Raw genomic sequence first — 27,502 nt, 5'->3', positions numbered from 1 at the left:
TTTTATCAGCTTTGGCCAAAACATCACCTACACTCCTTTCTGGAGGTAAATGGCCTTAAAACAGTGGTACATATGCTCTTCACTCTAGATGTCTGAATAACTAAGGACAAGTAAACTAACCTTATGGTGTCCCAGAATGACTGATTTTGTACTCTATAATATAAGCATTCATTTGTCTAGAGAAAAGTAAAATGCTGCACTGGGATAATAACAATACAATGAAGCAAAGCCTTAGCACCATCACTAAAAAGGCTCATAGAATGATGAGAGCTTTCTGAAATCATCTCCCTGGTTGAAAGGGAGGGACAATTTCTTTTTTTATGCTGCTCCTTTAAAAAAAAAAACCCCAACAACTCAGCTAGGTCTAAGGTAGGAGGGATGAAGAAGGCAATGCAGAACACTGACTCTTTTCACAATCCAATCCTACATACAATTCCTTCTGAAATGGACGTGATCATTCCTTACTTCCTCCTCAGGGCCCAGATGCTGAAGACTGGGGACAATGGCAGGTCTGGAAAAGTAGCCTGTCCCACCTCTTTCTCGGCCTAAGCTAATGACCTGAACCATGGACAAGCGAAAGGGATGTGAGGCAAGATTTACGGGAGTGGAGAGGACTGGAAATCTTCATGCCTCCTATCATCCCTGCAACATAATCTAACATAAGCATCTATCTAGCACTATTGTCCTTGGTGTTTGCCTTCACCCAAGTGCTGCCAGACAAGGAACCTACAAGATGACCAAATATCCCAGGGTAAGCTCTCTGCAAAGAGGATATGATTAGCTGTAGTATACTGCTTTTCAACCAAAAAACTTCTCAAAGCCGTTTACAAAGGAAAAGAAAGATGGTTTCCTGTCCCCAGAGGACTCACAAACTAAAAAGAAACAGAAGGTAGATCACAGCAACAGCAACTGGAGGAAGACTGTGATGGAGCTGAGAATAGGGACAGTTGATTTTCCTACCACTTTAAAAGGGGCATATCTGACCAGCTCACAGGGTCATTTTACTACGTATCTGGTGCAGGTATGTGGCAAAATGTGCAGTTCATGAAAATTTCATATGCACACAAAAATATCTGTCAAGCAGTGGCTGCTTTAAACTCCTCTTATGATTACTGCCTCTATGCAGTTCAACACATGGTTCATGGGATTTTGTTTGTGAACACTGTAAAACCTTGGGGAGCAGGGGGGTTTGCATTGTGTGGTGCAGACAAAATTCCCTGGTGAACTGCTACATATGATTTGCTGCATGGAAACAGTTATTGGAGGGAGCTACTTAGAATAGCCTCCACATGATGGCAATTTTGTAGGCACCAGATCTATGATAAGATTCACATTTTCAATTTTGATGTAATATGACATGATTGCAAGATTGTTTTTACTTTGTCCATTATACATGATACATATTTTTAATTAAAATTCTTCATTGTAGAAAAAGCAGCTATTTGCTACATTGGGGGGAAAGCTTGCGAAGAGGCTTCTTTATGTGATGAATACTAAACTGTGTAACTATGTGTGTGGAGGGGTAATTGTGTGGTGTAGCGGGGTAAATTTACAAAAAAAAAAAAAAAATTATGATGATCTGAAACCTGTGAGGCAAAATCAACTTCTGAGGACTGTACTATTTCAATCATCAAAATGGAAATTGGCTGCTGAGTAGGTTTAACAACTACTTTTGTTTCTCTATAAGTTGGTTTTTGCAGCTCAGAGAGTGCATCTCATGAATGAAATCTCATGAATGAAATCCAAAATGCATTTGGACTCCTTTACTACCACATACCTGGAAAACATACTATTCACATACCTGGAAAGAGCAGGTATCTCGAGGTTTACCAGGCAGATGATGGCAGGAAAGTTTAGCCTTGTGGAAACCTTGGCATGCCAGCCCTCCAGGGAATGTTTTTCAAATTCTGTTTCTGGAAATCCTGATATTTCTTGGAAGTTTGTCAAGCATTCCTCAACAGACAGATCTATACTAGAGTCACCCCTTCCTGAAAGAAGCCTACCCATTTCTACTCATCTCTGGGTGCATTCTAAGAGTCCATTGTTCATGCAGGGCAATGCCATGATGTGAAGTGAAGTGAGATCAGGGTGGGTTCAAAGGAACAACATTTGCTGCAACATTGAAGCCCTAGTCAGACATCATGCTATGCATCAAGGGTTCTCGCACTTGGGTCCCCAGATGTTGTTGGACCACAACTCCCATCATCCCCAGCCGCAAAGGCTTTCAGCATCAAGGCTTGGAATGATGGGAGTTGTAGTCCAGCAACATCTGGGGACTCAAGTTTGAGAACCCCTGCTATATGTACAGGTGTCTATACATGTTTCTTTGTGTGAACAACTATATATACATTCATTTTAAAAGTGAACCTGGATACAGGTCCCTCAAATGCATGGTACAGATAGCAACAATACTGGTATATGCATTCAACGTAATGTGTGAATAGCTGTATGTGTATACGGATCTGTATATATGTACACTGAATACAGATTTTACGTTGGTAGAATATAATCTAGATCTAGATTATATCATGGTGGGCAGGCTGACACAGAGAGTTTTGCTGAAGAAAGTGTTTGGAAAATACTGCTCCAAGGAGATCTTATACATAACTGAGACTATATATATATATATATGAATGAGGAGTGCTTTCACACACTTAAAATATCTACACAATTATGTTCTTTGTGTTTCCTTTGCCAAAATTGCCTCATAGTGAGCTAAAAATATAATATCGAACATTTATGTAACATAACTTGTTTCCAAAAATCTGCAATGTGCAGCCACCCGATCCACTAACAAAATGTTTTCTATCAGAGCTCTCTCTTTTCTTATGTCTGATTTTTACAGAGTAAATGCACAGAAGGAAATCAGTTCATTTGGTGGCATTTTGGACTAGTCCAAGATAGATCATTGTGTCTGAGAGTATGCTTTGCCAGCATATTAAGAAACAACATTCGTGTTTGATATTCCCAGGGTTTTATGCAGATCACAATACCACTTTTGAGAAATTATCTCTCAGGGTAAACGATATTATATTAAAAAGGTTCAGATGAGTATAAATATTAGTCAATTTTATTTACATAAATTTCAGTTTCTCATCATACAGAGGAATTCCTGTGAAACCAGAAGGGGTAATTATCATGCTGCCAGTGTCACATTTAATACTATGATAACTGTAAATAACACTAACAGTAAAATAGAAAAATAACCTCTACAGAGTTGAGAGGTGGATTTTTGTTGTTGTTGTTTTAGAAATTCTTGAGCAAGCATCAAGCTAGTGGTGAATGCCTGACATAATACAAATGCTAATAGCGTGCACGGATATTCTGGCAGTACTTGTAGCAATTTCTCTGAGGTACTGGGAAATCACTGTGTTACTAGAAGGAAACAAAACTGTGCACTTGTCTCCTGAGAACAGAGGGGCAATTTAAAATGTAAAAGCCAAAGCTCCAAACCTGCCCCAATTCTGCTGCATACTTAAGCATTCATAAGGGAATGCTCTGCTGGGACCAATAAAGGTCTACTGCAAAAGGAGAAGTACACTGAATATTCAAAATTAGAAGATGACTAATGTTCCTAAGAAGTAAAATAAGAGTGAGTTAGTGAGTGTATGTGTGCGTGTACTCAAACACATATAAATATACTAACTGACATCCAGACTAACGAAACGCATGTGTAGCAACACTGCATGAACACTAGAAGGGAGGGCCAATTTTCATCTTTGATTCCTGAAAAATATATTCCCGAGGGTCGCACAGCCCTCAGGAACATATTTTTGGGAGTCACAGTAGGCTTCAGAGGGAAGACAAGACAGATGAAAATAGCTTTTTTCAGTAGCACACAAACACACTTTGTTATTCTAAATAGCTACTATTGGTCTTACAGGGATGAACACAGGTGAAGAGAGCTGAGACTAAGGCTGGTGCACTCCCCTGCCCCTGCCCAAGAGAGGAGCTGACTCAAAGTTTCTGCCAGGTTTTTCTCTTACTTTGCTTCCACACAACTGAAAATTGGAAGCACACACAGCTCCCAAACCCGGGTAGAACACAGTTATTGATTGTGTGAATTATCTCCTTGAGTTCTTTCACAAATGTAAAGCCAACTCCTTGTGCCCAATGTCAGGATAGCCTTCTTAACTGCAACTGCCCTTGGTCTTTCACTTTTCAAAACTACTCATTCAAAAGTTCATAATGAAAGATGAGAGTATGAACCTTTATCTCCGCTTCTTGGATGACACCACTTAAACCCCTTTTTGCTCTCCAGAAATCTCACTCTCCAATTAGATAAATGCAGGGGGTGTGCGTGTGTGAGATACATTTCTGAAAGGATCTTGTTATGTGTTATAGTTAGCAGTTAGTTAAATCTTTGTTGTTTTAGTCAGTAAGGCATAACAGCTATGTTTATCTTGCTAACAGGATAAGAAGCGAAAAGCCTCAGGATTTTTCAAAGATGTTTACTCCAGAGCAATGAACAAAAGGAAGTATATTTCACTACCAATTTATACAAGCAGTCTCTCACAGGAAAAGCAAATCCTTGGGGTTAACTATCTGTTATTATCTTATCCTGTTCTCTGATTGGGTATGTGTCAGTTAACCTTACACTCTGAACATGGATATATTTAGCATTATAGTGGGACACAGCTGCTGGCTAAGATTACCATGGTGTAAACTGCAGGAAACGAGCCTAGTTCAATTCCTCACTTATACCTCCAACCTCTGCTCCTTCCATATTGCTGTTGTTGCCACATCCCTTTAAATGTGTATATGTACAAGTGCCTGCTCTGACAGTTGAGGATACTATTTCTGTCTAAACTATCAATGTTTTTGCTTCTGTCCAATGGATATACTTTGCAACTTGCCATAAATGCAAAATAACAGCACAATAATGGAAAAGTATTGGTAGCAGTGCAGCCCTGGTGGATTTTATAGGTGCAAGGGCATAGGGCAAACAGAAAGGGGCACTGGAAAACGTAAATTCTTAGGACCCAAATTCACAGGCTGAGAGAGCAGAGTTTGGACTAGACATGATTTGAATGTCTGCCAGTAAAAGAGAATTTGAGCAAGTAGCCTTTGCTGGGCTCTGGAAAGCCAATAAACTTCAAAGCTGGCCTGACAATGATTCCTGCTCTATTGATCTGCACTCCCAGGACCCACCAGAGACTGCACTGGTTCTGCCCTATGACTTGCCCTCACTCTTGCCTCCACACTCCTGCTCACTCTACATATATGTAGCCAAGATTTTGAAATCAACCTTAAATCTTTGTCTGCAATCCTATCAGCAATTTATGATGCGGACATAGACCAAAGGCTTTCCTGCATGTACATTTTTCTAAAATAACCTCCCCCCCCGCCAAATCTAAACTTCTTTCTTAAAGAAATAAAAGAAAATATATTATCTCAGTAGTATTTGGAAGAGAGACAAAGAAAAGGGATATTGCTCTCCTTTGTTTCGAAGCCTATGAGGTCGTTCACACCACCTTTGAGAGCATCATGGTGGGGGGAGAGCAGGATAGCACCTACCTTCCCTCCCAGATGATCTGGCATGGTCCCAGGCCATGTGACCCATGCACCCACACGACTGGCACTGCTGTGAGCCACATGGCATTCTGGAGGCATGGAAAATGCGTCCCGGCCTCCAGATATTCCACAATGCACCGCGTGACAACCACATTGTATTGAGGGATCCCACCATGAGTCAGGCACTCTAGGCTCTCTGTCTGCTTGGGCTGCGTGCAGCCTGAGCAGTCACATGGCCCTGTACCTGGTTAAAAGAGCACACTTGCACCCTTTAACCCAAAAGTTAAAAAAATCCTGGTCAGGTAAAAATCCTAGGCTACCCAGGAGGACAGAACCGGGATCAGCCACGCGCTCTCAGCACTTCCCATGAGCAGCCCTACCCAGGTACGGCTGCCCAAACCTGAGAAGGGCTGCTTGTGTGAACAGCCTCTATATGTAAATGAAACTTTCACAATATTGTCCGAACCGTGTGGTCCCTAAAAGCTCTATTTGCAGTTCACAAAACTATAAGGACAGAATGTCAACCTGGTCCAGCACATCATTAGGCATAGAACTCAACCTGACATTGCAAGGTAGTATACAGTTGAACAGGGGAGATAATCTAGGGCACTGGATCCCGATTTTGGGCCTCCAGATGTTGCTGAATTACAGCTGCCATCATTCCCAGCTACATGTAGCTGGGGATGATGGGACCTATAGTTCAGCAACATCTGGAGGCCCCCAGCTTAGGAACCACTGATCTAGGGCTTTTCCTGACAGTAGTTATTCATGGGCTCTAGTGCACATGATGCCTAGGTCATCTTCTTTATGTTCCCACCCTCTTTTGTAACATTTTTCAGTGCTCTGGTTACATGCTGAGCATAGAGCTTGTGCTATCTTCGTTACTACTTTGTTACTAAGTAGTAATGATGTGATGGATTTGCAAATGCTGGCCAACAGGTGGTGCTGTAAAAACAGCACAAGGGCCATGCTCAACACGTGGCCAGAGCATCAAAAAACATGACAAAGAGTGGGAATTTACAGAAGACGGCACAAGCATCTGAAGTGCACAAGAGTGCTTGTGAGAAACTACCGTGGAAGCTTTAAAAAGCCCAACAGAATAAGTCTGGAAAAGCTCAAAGAGAGAACATAGTCAAAGAGAGAACACCACTTTGTTTCAAGGAACTCATAATGCCAATGAAAGGAAATAATTATTAATTTAAAAACCTACTGAAAATGCGTTTCTTAGGAGTCTTACCAGCATGGTCCACTACAGGGCTGTTGGCACCCCATGTTTGGTACAGAGTAGCAAGATCCTTTGGAATGTAGGTCTTAAAGATGTTTAAAATGTCCAAATGCTTCTCATGTCCCTCAGATGGTGGCTCCTGTTTGATGGAATGGACCATGGGCGTAGGGCCTGCTGCATTCGGCTGAGGTTGCATCAGAGGACTTGCTCTAGATCCTGCCATACTATTTGTCAATGCCCTCATCTCATTCTCTCTCTTGGTACTAGGTTCCTGCTGAGGCACTGGTGGATCTTCTTTAGTAAAGTATGGCTCAGGTTTACACGAAGGGTGGTACTGAGGAGGCGAGATAAATTTAGCCTTCCCTGGCTCTGAAGTGCAATGCTTACTTAAAGGGGCAAACCCAGCACTCACTTGGGGAACTGTATATTTCTCTGTTTGTTTGCTGTTGGAGGGCTGTGAGCTGGGTCTACAGACAACTGTCTGGGAAGGTGTTGAACTTCTGCTAAAGCATCCTGCCTGCATCACCTTGGCGTTCACTTCATATTTTGCTTTTAACTGAGGCTGTTGGGCTACTGTGCTATACTGTTCATGGGTATGGTTCAGTTTGGACTGCCTGTACCCTTCAACAGCTGATGTTCGTGGGCCATAGTTACCACTAGATGGTACATCCTTAGGTATAGTCCCAGATTTAGCAGTCACACCAAGACCAGAAGAATTGCTTTTGGGTCCTGACAACCCACTCGGCACCTGAGTACGTGTAAATCTGGTTATAGGCAAAGGCTGACATTCTTTACCACCGAGAGCAGGAGGAGGTCCAGTACGTCCACTTCTTGCCATAAAAACAGTGTTGTTTTTAATACTCTTGAATCCATTTTGCAAAACCCAAGGAGGAGCCACTGAGTTACAACTGACCTTGTGCCAAATTCTTTTGTGCATCCACAGGACTTCTGGGTAATAGGTCTTATGGCTGCAGTAAGGACAAGCGTGGACAATCAAAGCAGCCTGCAAGGTTGAGGTAAAACTTCTATGGCATGAATCCGCCCTAGTTGACTTTTCACTTAGATCTAATGGAATCTTCTCCTGCGTATCAGGATTTTTACTGAGCACAGAGTGCTCATGCGCATCAAGAGGATTTTCTTCAGCATGCTTATCCTGCATTTCCAATGAGGTTTGCAAATCTAATCTTACATCTGAACCTATTTGGCCCATACTGGAAGCAAAGTCAACTGTTCTACTGGAGCAAGGGATATCTTGGCTTTGCTGAAACGCTGAACTCTTCAAATCTGGAGAAATTTTGTGATCCACGCATTTTGAAAGGGGCTCTTTCATCTTGTTTTCGAGTGCAGATGCAACAGTTGGTGTCTCTGTTTTAGATTCCCTGGCATAATTTTCTCTTGTATTGTTTCTTCCATGGTTGAGCTGGACAGTTGCCAGAGGAGTATCTTCTTCAGCATAACTGCAGAGGTATGGCTTTTTACCTAAAGAATACACATGAAAACAACATTACTATCAAGTCAAGCACAAATGAGATGTCAAATTTCAAAATAAATTGGGGGAGGGGGAGAAACCTGTGGCTGGAAAAAAAAAGAGTCATCTGATACCCAAAGCACACCACTGCAGCACATCCTGCATTAAAGCTAGGAATGGTGACCACCGGACTTCCAATCACTTGCAGTGCTCACTGTAATAAGTAAGGGGCTTGTTTGGCCACTGTATGTCCAAGGCGTTCAGGATGCTTGCAGGGCCAGACTGGCAGCTTCCCTGTCACCTTTCTATGATTCAGGATGAGGAAAGGAGATGTGGGATTTGGCTGATGCTTGGGGCACACCACAAACATTTTCCATGGATCCCCTTGTGCTCAAGGAACTGCCCTCACTGAAAATACTAGGGAAGCCTGTATGTACAGTGTGTGTCTGGACAACAACATATAGATGAGGCATATAATATCCGTGAAAAAGTACTTCCTCTAATTTAAAGTAGTTTGAGAATCTAACTAAACCAGGGAGTATTAACCTTGGGCCCCCAGATGTTTTTGGACTACAATTCCCATCATCCCCAGATATTGCCTTTGTGGCTGAGGATGATGGGAATTGTAGTCCAAAAACTGGGGGCACAGGGTTAAGAAACCCTGAACTAAACCTTTATTTCAAAAACACACCAAACCAAAAATCCCACTGACACAAGTGTTGGGACATATACACTTGGGCCCCCAAATGTTTTTGGACTACAACTCCCATCATTGTCTTTGTTCTTGCCACTGATGTATTGTATGTATATCTGTGTATCCGCATGGGGTAGAATTTAGAATGTTTTTCTCATGTTTGTGTCAGTCATCGGTTCTGTAGACTGGATGGTCAGTTTGTACAGTATATCGTACTGGACAATTGAGACTGTTATTTTTCTGTTAGGATGATAGAGTCATCTCTTCCCAACCGTGGATTTCCCAACTGCAGTTTTGAGTATCTGCAACTGAGAAATTGTGGCAGGTCTTGCAGTTTGGTGAAATTTTTTGGCAATTTGGGGTGCCCCCCTCTACTATTTCCAGGGGTCAGGGGTGATTTTCAAGGATTCCCCTTCAGTCCTCTTACTAACTCGTGGTGATTTGGGGGGATTTGGAGGGATCTTTTTTTCTTTTTACTGTATTTTGCACTCCTTTCACAACTGTTATTCCTCTAACCACATTTGCCGTTGATTTCAATGGCTCAACTGTGAAGTCGCCAACCACGAGGTTTTCCTGGAACTGAACCCTCACAGTTGGCGAGGTATGATTGTATTTCACTCAGAGTAGGGCTGTTGTTTATGATTTGGCAATAATTAAGTAATAAACCTTAGTAACTTTGTTCAATGAACTTAACAAGCCTCAGTTTGCACTGTTGCACTCCGCTACAAGTCCAAAGTTAAGTTTAGCTAATACACACAAATGTTGCTTAAAAAACAATTTAATAATCTATGAAGGCTAAAATGGAGAGACTGCAGGCTGGTTCACACAGTCATGCTTGCCAATGATTTTTCTCTCCATTCAGTTCTTCTTGTGTATGTGCCTACCTGAGGTATATGGGAAATGTACCATGTGCATTGATGGCACACAGATATACTTCTATAGTGATTTCTGAAACCATAGCCACACATTTTGGTACCACTGTGATTACATAAATCCCTGCAAAGTGTAGCAATGTAGTTCTCAACATGTATTTGCTTGACATGATCACATATCCAGGACAATTCATACAATGGAAAAACAGCCAAAAATGACCACAAAGCAGCTGCATTTCTGCTTCACTGCTTCATTGTGTCAGAAGCACAAAGAATGGCTGTGACATAGTCACAAAAAAGGGAGTCATGTGGCACAGATGATACCACACCACCACACAACCACCATCCCAGCAGGCATGAAATTATGCCTCAACCAGTTACCCTAGTCTGTAGTGCAAATCCTCTGGCTCAGAGGCAAAATGGGGTGTGGATTCTTCAGAGCAGTTTTACAAGAGATAAAAAGGAAGAGGGGTATGCAGACATGGTATAACACAAAGGCAAACACAGAATTATGTATTGCTTTAGAAAATAAGTCTTCACCAGGTAAGGCAGACAAGTCTTCACCGGGAAAGAATCCTCAGCATTTCTATTACATGTCCTTAATGTCAACAAATTGAAAACCACATGACACCTGGCATATAATCTCTTAGACAGGTTTACAATCAAGATGCTTTAAAAGAGTAGGAGCTTTATAATATTTTACTACAGCATAATGCAATAAAAGGCATACTTTGTTCTGAACTTTGCAGATTTTTCTGTAGCTTTTAAACGCAGATATTTAGTTTTATTGTCACACAATTATGCATTTGAGCTGAATATTAACAAGCCTACAACTGTCCATATTTCTGTAAACAGTTATACAAGCCTAAAGTACCAAATTAAACTTCTGTAACTATAGGCCACTGCCATTCCCCCTGCCCCCAGTAATGCACCAGGAAAAGGATAGAACCCATGATGCTGCTTCCTGCCCTGAGAGAAAAGTTGCAATCAGAATTGCTGATGCTGGCAGCCAGTTTCTTCAGCAGCAGCGGGATCTATGAGAAAGGTAAACCCCCCCACCCCACCCTGATTCATGCAGTCAATAACAATTATCAGCTTGATGAAATCCATGAGGCCCCTAATATTTGGTGCAAGATTTGATCATCACCGGGATTGGGTTGATACCAATAGTTATACTAGAAGTAGTAGTGACTGCTGTGCACAGCTTTAATCAATATAGAACTATACAGTTTTAAGGAACACCATCTAAAGATTAAATGAGGGAGTGAAAGGGATTATTAAGGAGGATATGGAGGTTGCAGAGAAGCTGAATGAGTTCTTTGTGTCTGTCTTCATGGCAGAGGATACTGAGCATATACCTGTCCCTGAACCAGGCTTTTTAGGGATGAAGGCTAGAGAGCTGAGTCAGATAGAAGTGACAAGAGATGATGTTCTAAACTGTCTGGAAAAACTGAAAACTAACAAATCACCAGGGCCAGATGGCATCCATCCAAGAGTCCTCAAAGAACTCATATGTGAAATTGCCAACCTACTTGCTAAAATATATACAGTGGTCCCTCGACTTACGATGTTAATCCGTTCCGAACGCACGTTCGGAGGTCGAAATTTCCGTAAGTCGAAGAGCGCATCCACGGAGGTCTGAAAACATTCGTAAGTCGAGGAAGCCGCATCTAAAAATTTGTAGGTCGAGTAAGCCGCATCTAAAACGGCAACGACTTCCGGTCTTTTTTGTCATTCGTACCTCGAAAACATCGTAAGTCGAGTAGTTCGTAGGTCGAGGGACCACTGTAACTTATCCCTGAAATCAGGCTCTGTACCAGAGGACTGGAGAGTAACAAATGTAACACCGATTTTCAAAAAGGGATCCAGGGGCGATCCAGGAAATTACAGGCCAGTTAGCCTAACATCCATTCCAGGCAAACTGATGGAAAGCATCCTCAAGGATAAAAATGTAAAGCACCTAGAAGAACAGGCCCTGCTGGGAGTGAGCCAGCATGGCTTCTGCAAAGGTAAATCTTGCCTCACCAACCTTCTGGAGTTCTTTGAGAGTGTCAACAAGTGTGCGGATCAAGGTGATCCAGTTGACATAGTATACCTGGACTTCCAAAAATCTTTTGACAAAGTTCCTCATCAAAGACTCCTGAGGAAACTTAGCAGTCATGGGATAAGGGGACAAGTACATGTGTGGATTGCTAACTGGTTGAAAGACAGGAAACAGAGGGTAGGTATAAATGGAGAGTTTTCACAATGGAGGGAAGTGAGAAGTGGGGTCCCCCAGGGATCTGTACTGGGACCGGTGCTTTTTAATTTATTCATAAATGATCTAGAAGCAGGGGTAAGCAGCGATGTGGCCAAATTTGCAGATGATACCAAACTCTTCCAGGTAGTGAAATCCGAAACGGATTGAGGAGCTCTAAAAGGATCTCTCCAGACTGGGGGAGTGGGTGACAAAATGGTAAATGCAGTTCAGTGTTGGCAAGTGTAAAGTGATGCACATTGGGACGAAAAACCCCAACTTCAAGTATACGCTGATGGGATCTAAGCTGTTGGTGACTGACCAGGAGAGGGATCTTGGGGTTGTGGTGGACAGCTCGTTGAAAGTGTCGACTCAATGTGTGGCAGCTGTGAAAAAGGCCAATTCCATGCTAGGGATCATTAGGAAGACGACTGAAAATCGGCTAATATTATAATGCCCTTATACAAAACTATGGTGCGACCACACTTGGAGTACTGCATACAATTCTGGTCACCACATCTAAAGAAGGACATTATAGAACTAGAAAAAGTACAGAAGAGGGCAACCAAGATGATCAGGGGCCTAGAGCACCTTTCTTATGAGGCAAGACTACAACACCTGGGGCTTTTTAGTTTAGGGGGGGAAAGACGATTGCGGGGAGACATGATAGAGGTCTATAAAATCATGCATGGTGTGGAAAAAGTGGAGAGAGAGAAATTCTTTTCCATCCCACACAACACTAGAACCAGGGGTCACTCCTTGAAATTGATTGCCAGGAGGTCTAGGACCAACAAACAGAAGTAATTTTCTCACACAATGTGTGATCCACTTTTGGAATTCTCTGCCACAGGATGTGGTGACAGCCAACAACCTGGATGGCTTTAAGATGGTTTGGATAACTTCATGGAGGGGAGGTCTATCAATGGCTACCAGTCAGAGGGCTGTGGGCCACCTCCAGCCTCAAAGGCAGGATGCCTCTGAGTACCAGTTTCAGGGGAGTAATGGCAGGAGAGAGGGCATGCCCTCAACTCCTGCCTCTGGCTTCCAGCGGCATCTGGTTGGCCTCTGTGTGAAACAGGATCCTGGACTAGATGGGCCTTGGGCCTGATCCAGCAGGGCTGTTCTTATGTTCTTAAAGAACTTTACCAAGTATTTTGCCTCTTCATTCAAAGCTCTTCATTCAAGCTCTCTCTTTTTAATCTCTTCCTCTCTCCTTCTTGCTTCTCACAACTTATGCCATTGATGTTTGTCCATCAGCAACTATATTAACTTTCCAAAGTGCATTTAGTTTATACTTTTTATTGAACTGTGGCCAGTTAATAAAACAGACAAATGTCCAGTATGATTAGAAAGTAAATGAGGCACTTCATGCGATCAAAGTGAAGCGCCTGAAGGTGCATGCTCTCTCCACACACTAGCAGAACGCTCACCCTGGGCAGCCAGATTGGCTGCCCACATGACTAATGGCTCAGTCATGGAGCTGGTTGGGGTTGCAGGGATTGGGGGCCGCCCAGTGGGCTAGCTGCCATAGAATTAGGCAGGCTAGCTGCTGTAGAGCCACAGGGCTAGCCCGCAATCCCGGTGGTTCTGATGCTCACTAGAAACCAGGCTGGTCTCCCAGTTTCTAGTGATCATCAGAATAACTTCATTGTATACCATCTATAAAACACTACAATCCTTAGTGCTTGGATCTACTGGGAGTAGATCATCCAATCATTTGTAGTGATGTGCACGGAACCGCGGAGGTGTGGTTCGAGGCTGGCGGGGGTACCTCTTTAAAGGCGGGGGAGGGTGCACTTACCTCTCCCACTGCTTCCCCCCCGCCAGCGCTCCATTTTTAGCAAAATCCATGGGGTGGCAGTGTACCTCCCTGCCGCCTCTTTCCCCATTCTTGGCTGGAAGTGGCTGGAAGTATCGCCTGCCTGTGTGCCTGCTGCGCATGTGCCACATGTGCAACATGCGTGGCGGTTGCACGTGATGTACGTGGCGGGCGCAGGCAATGCTTCCGGCCACTTCCGGGGGAAGGGGCTGCAGGGAGGTAGTCTGCCACCCAATGGATTTCACTAAAAATGGAGCGCTAGTGGTAAAGCAGCGGGAGGGGTAAGTGAACCCTCCTCCGCCCTTAAAGAGGTACCCCCGCCAGCATCAAACCTTTGAGCCGGCGCCACCTTCGAACCAGTTCGGTGGCCTTTAGAATGGCCTCTGGACCGGTTCATGCACATCCCTATCATATGTGGCCTCCTTCACTTCCTCTAAGCACCAAATCTAGGAGCAAGGAGGACTCTAGGAGGACAACTCTAGGAGGACTTTTATTTTGAAAGTCAAACCATCACTGTGGTTTAATATAAGTTTGGTACCACAGGCACTATTCCAACCCTGCCAAATGCCATCTGTTTTAGGTTGAATTTTCAACAAAAGAGAAGTCTCAGCTTCAATTTTATTTGGCCTCAGCTTCAGTTCAGGCAAAAAGCCTTAAGCCTTTGTTTAATTCTGAGTAATTAACTTTAAAATAACCCATAGATTTGCTGTCTAGCAAGGCTGAGTACTCATTCCATTAAGATCATTTTCTTTTCAAATTCTCAATGGGACAAGGTCCTTTGTATTTAAAGTGTTTTTCCTGTTTTACAAGAAGTTAAGACTTCCAGGAAACACATGCCCTCACTACTAGTTAAAACTACACTTTGAATCAAAAGAGCTGTGCAGAACTGTGTAATTTGACACTTAACATCTGTGTTATTTTGAAAGCACATCTGTCTCAGTTCACTATTTGGCCATTTAGAAGAATTTAAATCTTCACTGTGGAATCTGCTAACCCAAACACTAAACAATAAATAGAAGTAAGTAGTACAGCATTCTATGTCAATTGTTAATTTGGCAAGAGACTGATCTTTCCTGAATATATTTCATGACAATACAGAGTGGACAATAGCTTGCTCTAAAGTTTCTTAACTCTTGCAGGGTTGAGAAATAGGGGCATAGCAAGGTGGAAGTCATCTCTGGGTCAAAAAAGTGAAAGTGGGCCTCAGCACGCGCATGCACAAACACATACCTACGTTCCTCTTCAGAGAAGTGTGAGTGGGAGAATAAAGAACCCAGTCCTCCTCCCATCACATTCAATTATAATTACACCCTTTCTGAGAAACTATCTGCCATTACAGCAAAAGAAGAAGAAGAAGAAGAAGAAGAAGAAGAAGAAGAAGAAGAAGAAGAACAAGAACAAGAACAAGAAGAAGAAGAAGAAAAGTAGCTGCTGCACACACTTAAAGGAAAAGTTTTGCCATCGAGTCGGTGTTGACTTCTGGCAACCACAGAGCCATGTGGTTTTCTTTGGTAGTATACAGGAGGGGTTTCCCATTGCCATCTTCCGCGCAGCATGAGATGCTGCCTTTCAGCATCTTCCTATATCGCTGCTGTCCAATATAGGTGTTTCCAATAGTCTGGGAAACACACCAGCAGGGATTCAAAGCAGCAACCTCTTGCTCCCTAGGCAAGTCACGGGAAGGAGGGATAAAAACTGTTGGAATGCAGCACAAAAGGAGCTTTTTACACATAGCTTCCCCATGCTTAATTACCCCCAGGGAGTGGGCTTTGGTGCAAAAAGTGAAGCTGGTCCCCTGCCCTTCTGCTTTCTTCTTCAGAGAGGCACAAAGGGAGAGTAAAGAGTTAGCTGTCAATGAGTCCCTCTCCTTCAGTGGCCCAGGGACGTTTGCCACCCCTGCCCCCATTCAATTGTAGCTACACCCCTCATTGGAGCTAAGACTTCTGATTACAATATCAATAAATGATTGATTACAATATCAATAAATCTTTTAATTAGATGTTTTAAATTGTTACTGTTGGATTTAAATGATTTTAATGTTAATGATTTTAATGTTTAAATTATTTTAATTGTTTAACTGACTTAGCTTTTATTTTAACTGTTAATTGATTTTAATTGGTTTTATTTTGATGTAAACCGCCCTGAGCCATTTTTGGAAGGGCGGTATATTAATCAAATTAATAATAATAATAACAATAATATGCGGATATACACTGAGAATTTGAAACTGAAACCAGTGTCACACTTTTTTATATTTAATATTTAAAATGATGAGCTTTAACTCAGAAAGGCAACTACTTATTTTGGAAAGATCTTACATAAGCTTTGCCTTTATACTTTCCTAGCCAGAGCCCCCTCATTCCCTAAATCCCACAACTCGCCCTTGATGTCAAAAAGTTGCTGGAGGTGCTACTGAGTATAATTTTTAATGAACTGTTTTAAGTGTGCCCCTGGTAATAATACTAAGTTCTCTTCATTGACCAATCAAGAGACCTATTGTCAGGAGAGACTTGGAAATGGCTTGCTGCAGCCAAGGGAAATGTGTATCAGCTAGGAAAAGTGGGAAACGTGGAATGAGATTTGAGGGCAAAGTGAGCGTTCAGCAATAAAAAGTCAAAAAAATGTATCTGTGGTGAGTGTGTGTGCGTGCAATTCCAGAAGGATGTGAAGGGAGTGTTCCAAGTAACTGTTAATAGGAAGCAGCACCCCTACACTTCCTAAAACTCACTCCAGCACCTTGAATGAATTTCAAGTGCCAAGGCCGTAGTATGACATTTACACACTTATGAACTAAACCTGAGAGTTTCAAGCTGTGGCGATCTAATGTCTGAACTGGATAAAAATAACAGTGTCCTGACTTGTATGGATCCAGCTATTAAGTCTGAGGGGCAGAAGATTTTGTGACTCTGTATGTGTTCACACACTAATATAAAAAGTTAGGTCTGGTACAACGTGATGAAAAAGAACACTACATGTTATTGTTCTATAGGGATACTGTAGCAGATTCCTGCAAGTGACCGGGCAGATTTCCTTTAGTAGTGTGTGCATATGTTGGGGAGGGGGTTGCATTGGATCCCCCTCCCCCCAGCTGTCTAAAACCCTCTTCCCACTCTAGCCCAAATGGTTGCCCATAGTCTTGCTGCACTTGAAGAACAGAGTGCACCCTAAGCACTATGCCACTGCAAGGTCACTGTACGTTATGAAAAATGCCCATCCCATGTTTGCTTGTGGTAACCCGCAACGTGGTGTAACATGCAACTTGCTAAATTGGCTGAATAGCCAATCATCAGATCATCATTCTACTGTGACAAGCATTCAGGGATTTCAGATCAATAATAGCCTAATCAGCTTTCTTACCATGTGAACATGCCCAAAGGACATTTGGTACATACAATCAGTTGATGTAGTCACCAATTATAGCTGTGAGTAGCACAGGTCAGCTGGCGAAATATGCTCCTTGCAATATGGCCAGGTATTAGGAACATAGGAAGCTGCCAAATGCTGAGTCAGACCACTGGCCCATCTATCTCAGTATTGTGTTCACAGTTTGGCAGCAACTTCTCCAAGGTTACTTCTCTCTCAGTCCTATCTGGAGATGCCAGGAACAGGAGAGAACTTGGAACCTTCTGCCTTCAAGCATGCAGATGCTCTTCCCAGAGAGGCCCCATCCCCTACGGGGAATATCTTGCAGAGCTCACATGTAACCTCCCATTCAAATGCAAACCAGGGTGGACCCTGATCAGCAAAGAGGGCAGCTCATGCTTGTTACCACAAGACTTGGTTGCATGTAATGTTTAGCTTAATCTATTCAAGTCTCTCCTACTGCTTAAAATGATATTCGATACGACCTGGCACATAAAAAGACGTGACTACTGACATGGTATATGAATGGCCAAAGTTGCCTTCAATGTATCTCAAAGTGACACACTGATAGAAGTCTAATTTAGGTGTTTTTTTGTGTGTGTTTTTTAAGTTTGGTGTAACAGGCCCAAATTCAACTGTAATGAATGCACAAATAGAGGCCTGACCTACTTAACTGCAACAGAGCAAAGAACCTAAGGTAAGTTCCAATACTTGTGCTGCTCTAGATGATTTCCTAGCTGAAAAACAAGCATTTCTGTTTTGTATTACATGGCTTTTTGGCCATTATTATATTTTATTGCTAGACCTCTGGCTCTGTTTTGATTGGTGATGCAGCCTCCAAGGTTCTATATTTTATTGAGTTAGGTGAGACGATGAAGAACTAATACAGATGGCTTTTATTGGCAGATAATATTAAAATGAGAGAGTTTAATGCATCCTGAAAAGCTGGTTAATGCTCATATGAATTTTATGCTTTAAAATATAAATGCATAAATAAAATATTGCAAAGGTATCAAATTAAGCTGGTTGCTATGCAATCCTTTTTGTTAGTTTGTTTCCTGTCAATTTTACTATCTCCAGCTATAGTTTTGCAGGATTTTGATCCGTTCTGCTAAACAAATTTCTCACTTGTTTCTCAACAACAAGTATTGTCAAACCTGAACAGAAATTAGAATTTTAGGTCACAAAACCGGCCATTATCAGAATGAAAACCTTGGGTCACAAACCAGTGGGTACAAAGGTTTGTACAAGGTGGGTACAAAAATGGCTTTTAACAGAGAAAACACACATCCAACTACACTGTAAGCTCATATTAGTTTAGGCTTTAAGAGGGGTTTGGATAACTTCATGGAGGAGAGGACTATCATCGGCTACTAGTCGAAGGGCTATAGGCCACCTCCAGCCTCAAAGGCAGGATGCCTCTGATTGTCAGTTGCAGGGGAATAACAGCAGGAGAGAGGGCATGCCCTCAACTCCTGCCTGTGGCTTCCAGTGGCATCTGGTGGGCCACTGTGTGAAACAGGATGCTGGACTAGATGGGCCTTGGGCCTAATCCAGCAGAGCTGTTCTTATGTTCCTATGTTAGTAGGGCTGTGCAGATGTGTCAGTCCAACAGGCCTGTCAGACCCGATATGTCCTCTGCTGGGCATTAATGGAATGGATCCAGTCCCGACAGCAGGGAGCCCTGACATTCAAAACCTCTGCCTGAGCTCCAACATTTTTGTTGGACCAAATTAAATGGCCGTCAGAAAGCGGTATATAAATAGTCTAAATGAATAAATAAATACCTTATTGTCCTCTATTTTTAGTCTTCTCTCTTCCTGCCCCTTTAAAATTGATGCAGAGACTGAACCAGTGCTCAAATTTGAAACATAAAATTATGTTCACAATATTGTGTCTTGAGAAACGGTAGGAAGAGAATATACACATATGCAGCAATATTTACTATGACTTAGCTTCTTTAGAAGAAGAATGTATGCAGGCTACATACCTATGATGCTTTTCATGTTGTAGGTAATATAGATTTGAGTGCTCGGTTATTTGTAGTTTTAACCTTCTCAGAGGTGACGTGTTCTATCTTATTTAGAAGTCTAATCAGCTTTCCACGGTTACTACCAATTTAAATTCTTTTAAAAATTAGCTACTGCATCTGTTGAAATGACCTGCTGTGCTAGTAAATTCCACAGGTCAAACAAACACTATGTAAAGTTGCATCTCCTTTTCCTTTCTTTCCAGTGTCCTCCGTTTTCCCTTTTGTGTGATAACAGAGGAAACAACAATTACTACTACGTGCGGCTTTTTTTTTTAATTTAAAGAAAGACCTTTCAAGACTTACTATGAACGAAACAGTCCTCCTGTGACAATCTTGCTGAGATCGCCAAAGACATGAGCCATGTACTGGCAACTTCAACAAACCTGTTTAAGAGCCAACGGGACAACAAATCTCTGAGAGAATCCCCCCTGAACATATGTGTGTTCAAGGTGTGTGTGTGTGTGTGTGTGTGTGTGTGTGTGTGTGTGTGTGTACACACAGGTATGTGTGTGTTTGTGGGGGGGGTGCTTCTAGGTGCACTGCCCTTTAAAAGTTTCAAAATCCTTATTACACTTTTAAATTTGAGTCTAACGTATAAAGCTCACAAGGGGAAAGATTTATTTAGTGCCTGATACCGCAGTGGGGAAGTAACCTGACTAGAAAGCCAGAGGTTCAAATCCCTGCTGGTATGTTTCCCAGCCCATGGGAAACTCCTATATAGGAAGATGATGAAAGGCATCATTTTATTTTATTTTTTATTATTATTGTTAAATTTGTATACCACCTTTCATTAAAACAATCCCAAGGTGGTTCACATAGAAAATTTAAAACAAGACTATTAATATTACACAATTACAATATTAAGATAAAATATAAAAACAGAGACCTAAATAACATTGTTTTTAAAATACATGCATAAAATAACCATACAAAATACAAAGAAGCAGCAGTAGAGACAATCACATAAAGCCTGGGTAAAAAGCCAAGTTTTCACATGCTTTCTAAAAGCTGTGATGCAGACCAAGGCACAAATAGCCACTGGGAAAGCATTCCAGAGTCTGGGGGCAGCAACAGAGAAGGCCCTGTCCCACATGCATGACAGCTGAGCCCCCTCAGATCACCTTGTCAAGCGGGCAGGAACTCTTGGGAGCAGGCCTCAGGTATCCAGGGCCCAAACCATTAAAGTTTGGGCCCTCATCTCATATTGTGTGGGAGGGGGCAATGGTAAACCCTTCCTGTATTCTACCAAAGACAACCACATGGCTCTGTGGTCGCCAGGAGTCAACACTGACTCGACGATACAATTTTACCTTTACTTGGGATATCAAAGAGGAAATGAATGTCTTTAGGATGTGAAGAAATAACTTGGTTAAGAAATCCAATATTTTATGAAGGGGGGGCAGGAAAGAGTCTGTTTCTGTGTGTTTTAAGAAAAAGACTAAGCTGCCAAACGAATATACAATGTTGGGAGAAAGAATAAAGTCCTAAAGAGCGAAAAGGGAGGGAAGGAGGAGACGCTAATCAATACCCAAGTGTAGGAGATTTATTTTAACTAGAGGGATTCTCCTACATGACAGGAAGCGAAACCAGAGAACATTCACTCCACAAGTACCAATCAGGAAGATTTTTAGTAATGGGCAGTGCTCACGTTTTAGTGAATGAAACAAGTGAAACTGAACTGAATTGTTGCTATGGAGTCTTTTGCATAAATTTACATGACAAGAAAATAAATCCAACCCCGTTTTAAAAATACCACCTTCAAAATGAACCGCATCCACATGTAGTACTGATTCTACAGCTTGTTAGTGAGTCATAATGACTTACACAATGTGCACTATTAACGGTTAGAACATGAGGAAAGATGGTTGCTAATACTGTGTAGAAATTTCAGTGTGTGACTACATGCAAGATTTTTCCCAGGGATTCTGATTAGGAACAGCATGGAAACGGGCCATTTGGGATGTATAAAGGAAATGCTGAAACACACTGCCACAGCCTGGCTCAGTGTGGAAGTTCTCTTTTTAAGAGGAGAAAAGTAAAAGAAGTGAGAGAGAAACTATTTAACACTTTCTGTATCTCTAACTTGCTGGAAGAAAAAGCTATTGTGACAAATCTCTGTACCCCAAATCCACAACATTTAGATTCTGCTGTTTTTTCTCTTGCAGTAGAGTTATCCTGAGGTGAGTGCTACAAACTATGCTGCGTTCTCACACTGAACAAGTGAGAACAGCAGCATACAGTGGATTTCTACTTACTCATCTATTTATTGCTTACAATTCACTGGAAATGTCCAGGGCAGAAAAACGAACATTGGTGAATTAGTACAACTTATATGAGCACTTTTTTCTGCTTACATGTGGCTTAGGACTACTCAAGCCCCCGAGGAGATCATAAAGGCCAGGCTTCCTTCTAAGGAACGCATGTGTGTGTGCATGCGCACCAACTCCCAGGCCCCTGCGCAGCCATGTCTCTGCTGCACTTGCCACCCAACTGCCCGGCACCCCATTTCCCCAGCCGGAAAGGGAAGCATTGCCCCATTCCCCCCTTTCCACAGCTGCGCTGTCACCACACCGTCCTCACCTCTTCCCTCCCTCCCCCCCACCAGCCAGGCTTCGGCCTCCTGCTCCTCCAGTCAGAGGAGGATGGGCAGCAGCGACTCCCCCCAGCATCCCAGAGAGACCAGAGGTGGGGTAAAAAAAGGTTTGATTTTTTAAAAATCTTTTTAACCCCACCTCCAGTCTCTCTGGGCTGCCGGGGGGGGGGGAGCTGCCACTGCCGCCCATCCTCCTCCCTCCGTCCTCCTCTGGCTTCCTCCTCCCCCTGCCCTTTTAAAACTGACCCGCTCCTTATTAATCGTGAACTGTAATTTTGACTCCTTATTCACACTGCTTTTGTGAGATTGGGTTATTTTATTTCAGTGTAGTTTGCTACCTTTCATCTCACGATCCCAAGGCTGTTTACAAATGTAAGGAAAGCAGTTATCACTTAAAAGCACAGGGTGTTGTTGTTTTTTTAAAAAGCTTTTAACTGCTTTGAGAACTTTTTGTTGTTGAAAGTAGTATATAAACATTTGTAATGTAGAAAATAACAAGAGGTTCAATTCTGTGTCCATGTGCACAGCAGAAGGAACAGTGGCTAAAAGAAGAGCAAGTTTAACCACCTGGCTCTTGTTAATTATACACAACGCTCAGGTGAATAATATAGTTTTTAAATAGCCTATGAAAGGTCAGCAGACAAGAAGCCATACAGGTCTCAACTGATTGCACAGAGTTCTCCTTTTGAGATAAGATGGAGGCGGTGGCTCCTCATCCCTCCAACAGCCACAGGAACACAGGAAAACAGGAAGCTGCCATATACTGAGTCAGACCACTGGTCTATCTAGCTCAGTACTGTCTTCACAGACTGGCAGCGGCTTCTCCAAGTTTGCAGGCAGGAATCTCTCTCAGCCCTATCTTGGAGAAGCCAGGGAGGGAACTTGAAAACTTCTGCTCTTCCCAGAGCGGCTTCATCCCCTGAGGGGAATATCTTGCAGTCCTCACACATCAGGTCTCCCATTCATATGCAACCAGGGCAGACCCTGCTTAGCTAAGGGGACAAGTCATGCTTGCTACCACAAGACCAGATCTCCTCTCCCATAGCCCAGAGGTGGGGTAAAAAAAGGTTTTTAAAAATTGCCCAGAATTTATTTTTTCAAAATTAAAAATATATATTAATAACTCACTGCCGGGCCCAGGCCAACTTGCTGCCTCCAGGGGGTGCTGCTGTGACAGGTGTCTCTAAAGCTTCCCCCTCCCCCTGCCAGCCTTTACAGGGTAGGTCCAGCCCATTTTCGGGCCTCTCCTGGCTTGCAGCCGCCATTTTGAAGGCTACCACACATGCATATAAGCTATCCGCATGCCTGATAATAGGCCAAACTGGCCCCTTAAAGACCAGGGGGAGGCTGGAGGGCAAAGCTTTAGAGACACACTCACACCCTACGGCAGCACCCCTAACCCGGTGGTGAGTCATTAAATTTTTTATTATTTTGAACCCCGGACTGGCTCTGATCTCGATCCAGGGATCGATCTTGAGCCGGTTTGCACATTCTTAAAACAAATGCTGTAGGCATGCACAATATGGGGGTGAAGCTTCTGAGTTCATCAGTGTTGGGGTGGGTCTTGCAGACACACTCTTGGTACCCAGTTTATGGTTACAGGGTTTCCCTCATTTCTTCTTTGCCATTAATCTCTGGCTGTAGTTTATCCAAATATAATGATTCCCTCATCTTCCTTTTAAGTGTACAATGTTGAGATTGCAAAATGCTGACTTAGAGAGGCCTTGTTATTCCATTTTGTTTATTTTTCATATGTATCGACCATGGTTTTTCCCTGTTTATGTATTTAGAATCTGCTAGGGGTCCTTTGAATCTGGTGACCAAATGTCTTCCTGTTTCCCCTATGCTATTTTCATCACATTCTTCACAAGTGATTTTATAGGCAACCCCTTTCTGCTTGCAACTGCCTTCCCCATTTTCACAGACCGGGCAGGCTTTAGTTTCACAGTTTCTGTCGTATATTCTGGATATGACTAACTGTTGCTTCAAGGTTTTAGTGGTTGAACACACTACATTAGACTTGATCCCATATTTGGATAAACTATGGCGAGAGGTTAACGGCAAAGAAAAAATGAGGGAAATCTTTAAGTACATAGGCCATTAAAGGGTGTAAATAACATGATGTGTCATATCCTCCCTCTTCCAGGTTTTTTTTTCTCTCAGTGTCAGCGATAACCAGGCATAGCTGTGAGGCACAGCAACCTTCTCCTCCTCCTCTCTCCTTCATTTGTTATGTATTACCCTAATTAGATTGAGGGAAAGTATTGGATATAAGTGTGGATTTTAAACAGTGGGATATAGAACACTGAAGCTGACATATATACATCGAAATGTCTGTTCTTTGTTGCAATTCCCTCTTTCTATGTTTTAATTTACGCAATAAAAAAGGTCTGAAGAGAAGTAGAGAAAAATGATCCAATCTGAAATCCTAAGCATTTATTGGAATTAAATTCTACTGAACAAGGCTGACTGAATGTGATTCGAATATTGCTACATAGGTTGTGTTGTTTATAAAGACCTCTTTGAACTACTTTCTTTCTACATCTATTTGCAGTGAATACATAAAAGTTTTAAGTGGCATCTCATCTTGATTATCTCACATTTCACTGGGTATCTGTCCATTTTTCATTTTAGGCTAGAAAGTGTTCTGCCCAACAAATGTAGAAAGTAAGCAATCCTCATCTATGTGGGTTAATGCCAGTGTGTAGTAGAGGTTAGAGCAGGACTAGCATTAAAGAGTCCTGAGTTCAAATCCCCACTCAGCTATGAAACACCTACGGCCAGTCACGATCTCTCAGACTAACCTGCTCCACAGGGTTGATGTGAGGATAAAATGCAGAAGGAGGAAACAACCTGTGTATGCTACCCTGAGGTTCTTGGTGGAGACTGAGATATAAATGTAATAAACAGAAAAAATGCATATACATAGCTTCAAAAATTATGTTATGTGTTCCATAGTACTGTAACTTGTGCCAGACTACTTAGGCCATACTAAGTAGTTTCTAAAATATAGTTTCTAAAATATAGTTAAATTTGAAATGCACATTAAAGTGGAATGAGTCAATATCTCTGCAAAGCAACTGTATTTGTTTTGCAGAGACCGAACAAAGCTGCAGCCATTTTATTGGCTGTTGGTTTCTCCAACAACCACACTGAGATAAACATAACCTATTATTACTATCTCATTATATCTTTTTATCTTCAAGAGAAATACTGCTTTTATATGTATATCACCACCCCAGTGAAAGCGAGCCCTTTCATTTGTTTTGAACATTCACTTCACCTTTAAGCTAGATGAGCTGCCTTTCTCTTAAGAAATGTAAGCAGCCACAAGTGAAAAAAAACACAAAATGAAACACCTGTACGCAAATATAAAAGCCAAAAGGTATGATTAGGGAAATTACACAGGAAGCTGATGGGCCAAATTTACCAAACAGGTTCACTGGTCGTTCAGGTGTTTTCCATCTGAGAAAAGCAAGCAAGTGACTGTTCATGTTGAATGATAGATGAAAATCAACCAAATCACTCTTGTGGCAAATTCTCACTAAGAACTCTTTAAAATCTTGAACACAGTCAGTCATCACCTCTGACATCAGGTGTGTGATTTGCACCATGGCAATTCCAAAACTCTTCTTGAAGGGAGAGAACATATGAATAGTTGTGGACAAGAATTGAGATGTTTTAGCTTACACTCTGTTCCTGTAATAAAGGTTTTCTCATTTGCTGTCATCTTTAAGACTGTAAATATACACCAGACAATCTGAAGAGATTCCTGAAGTTGCTGTTACATAAATAGAACAACCATGGGCATCTTCAGATCAACCTACACAATGGAAACCTTCACATGTGGGCTCTGACATGGTAGCTTTAAGCCTCTCAGAATTACAGTCTCACACATAAACATAAATGAAGTGTGGTAGTTTGGCCTAGACCAGATATGAGACAGTCAGACAAACACTGAAATGCATATTCTACAATGACCATTCTTCATTGATTTCTGCAGAAATTTAATTTTGACACAGATCTATCATTAAACTGATGAATCCAGCTCTGTCTATTACAAATTTTGGAACTGTAGACCCACGTGGGTCATCTTTTCCTTCAAAAATCCTGTATAAGAATTTATTTATTTATTTGTTGTTAGATTTATCAGGCCCAAGGCCTATCTAGTTCAGCATTCTGTTTCCCACAGTGGCCCACCAGATGTCTCTGAGAAGCCCATAGGCAAGAGGTGATGGCATGCCTTCTCTCTTGCTGTTACTCCCCTGCAACTAGTATTTAGAGGCATCTTGCCTCTGAGGCTGGAGGTGGTCCACAGCCACCAGATCAGTAGCACTGATAGACCTCCATGAATATGTCTAAGCTCCTTTTAAAGCCACCCAAGCCAGTGGTCATCACCACATCCCATGACAGATAATTCCACAGATTAATTATGCAGTGTGAAAAAGTACTACCTCTTGTCTGTCCTAATACTTTATGCATTCAGTTTCATGGGATGACTCCTAGTTCAAGTGTTGTGAGATAGGGAGAAAAAATTATCTCTGTCCACTCTCTCTACTCCATGCATAATTTTATACATTGCTATCATGTCTCCCCATAGTTCCAAACTAAAAAGCCCCAGATGCTGTAGCCTTGCCTCATAAGGAAATTGCTCCATGCCCCTGATCATCTTGGTTGCCCTCTTCTCTGTTGCTGCCCCGAGGCTTTGGAATGTGCTCCCTAGTGAAATAAGAACCTCCCCATCTCTGACAGCTTTTTAAAAGTCTTTAAAGTAACATCTGTTCACCCAGGCCTCTACTTAATATTGTTTTAATGTTGTTTTAGAATATTTTTTTAAAAAATTTAAATTGTTGTGTTTTAAATTACTTGTTTGTTTTTTTAACTAATGTTTTATTTTCTGTTTTTATTTTGTTGTAAACCACCCAGAGACGTAAGTTTTGGGCGGTATAAAAATATGTTAAATAAATAAATAAAAATAGGGTGACGAGTTACTGTCCGCAGTACTCCAAATGTGGCTACACCACAGATATGTATGAGGGCGTTATAATATTAGCATTTGTATTTTCAAACTGATATGATATCTTTGAGTTTGTCGATTCACATAAACATTATTATATGTTTGATAAAGTACCAAAGTGAGTTTTTATCCAGGAAACTTACTATATGTATGTTTTGTATATACTGGACATTGTTTGCCTTTGCAGTTGTTTGTACTATCAACAGAGATCCCTTTCTATATATTCGTTTGTGTCTTGGTTTGTTATTGAAGTTCTAGTTCAGGGGTGGGCAAACCCGGCCCTCCAGCTGATTTTAGGCAATAACTCCCAGCATCTCCGGTCACAACTGATTGTAGCTGGGAAAGGCAGGAACTGTAGTTCAACAACAGCTGGAGGACCAAATTGGAACACCACTGTTCTAGTGTGGGGTTTACTTAGGGTCTTTTTGGAACTTCCTCCTCCTTTGTGGTTGATCTCAGAGGTCAGCAATGACAAGGTTTGTGTTCTGTTTCATCCATGACAAAAGTCTGCTCTAGCAAAAACTTAAAATGTGTAGTCTATCAAGTCGAGGCCCCACATTCTGATTCTCCATGTGATCTAAACATTTCCACTGATATCAAGGATTAACATTAACAATATCCTATGAGGACACCATGAAGCCAACTTCACAAATACACCAAGATCCTTTT

At 42.0% G+C, this 27,502-nt stretch overlaps 1 protein-coding gene across 13 annotated transcripts in view; it reads right to left on the bottom strand.

Annotated features, from left to right (window-relative positions):
• Positions 1-27,502, bottom strand: part of ZNF516 (zinc finger protein 516) — a 164,425-nt gene that overhangs the window by 17,586 nt on the left and 119,337 nt on the right. For 11 of the 13 annotated variants that reach the window (XM_053246650.1, XM_053246651.1, XM_053246652.1 and 8 more), the window contains one exon: positions 6,725-8,218. In XM_053246650.1, the coding sequence (XP_053102625.1) occupies positions 6,725-8,218 (1,494 nt within the window). The remainder of the gene's footprint in view (positions 1-6,724; positions 8,219-27,502) is intronic. The other 2 variants (XM_053246659.1, XM_053246661.1) reach the window with 1 other exon arrangement.

The sequence above is a fragment of the Hemicordylus capensis genome, chromosome 4 (assembly GCF_027244095.1).
Source record: "Hemicordylus capensis ecotype Gifberg chromosome 4, rHemCap1.1.pri, whole genome shotgun sequence".
Classification (NCBI taxonomy): domain Eukaryota; kingdom Metazoa; phylum Chordata; class Lepidosauria; order Squamata; family Cordylidae; genus Hemicordylus; species Hemicordylus capensis.
This window is presented reverse-complemented; position numbering and strand designations above follow the sequence as displayed.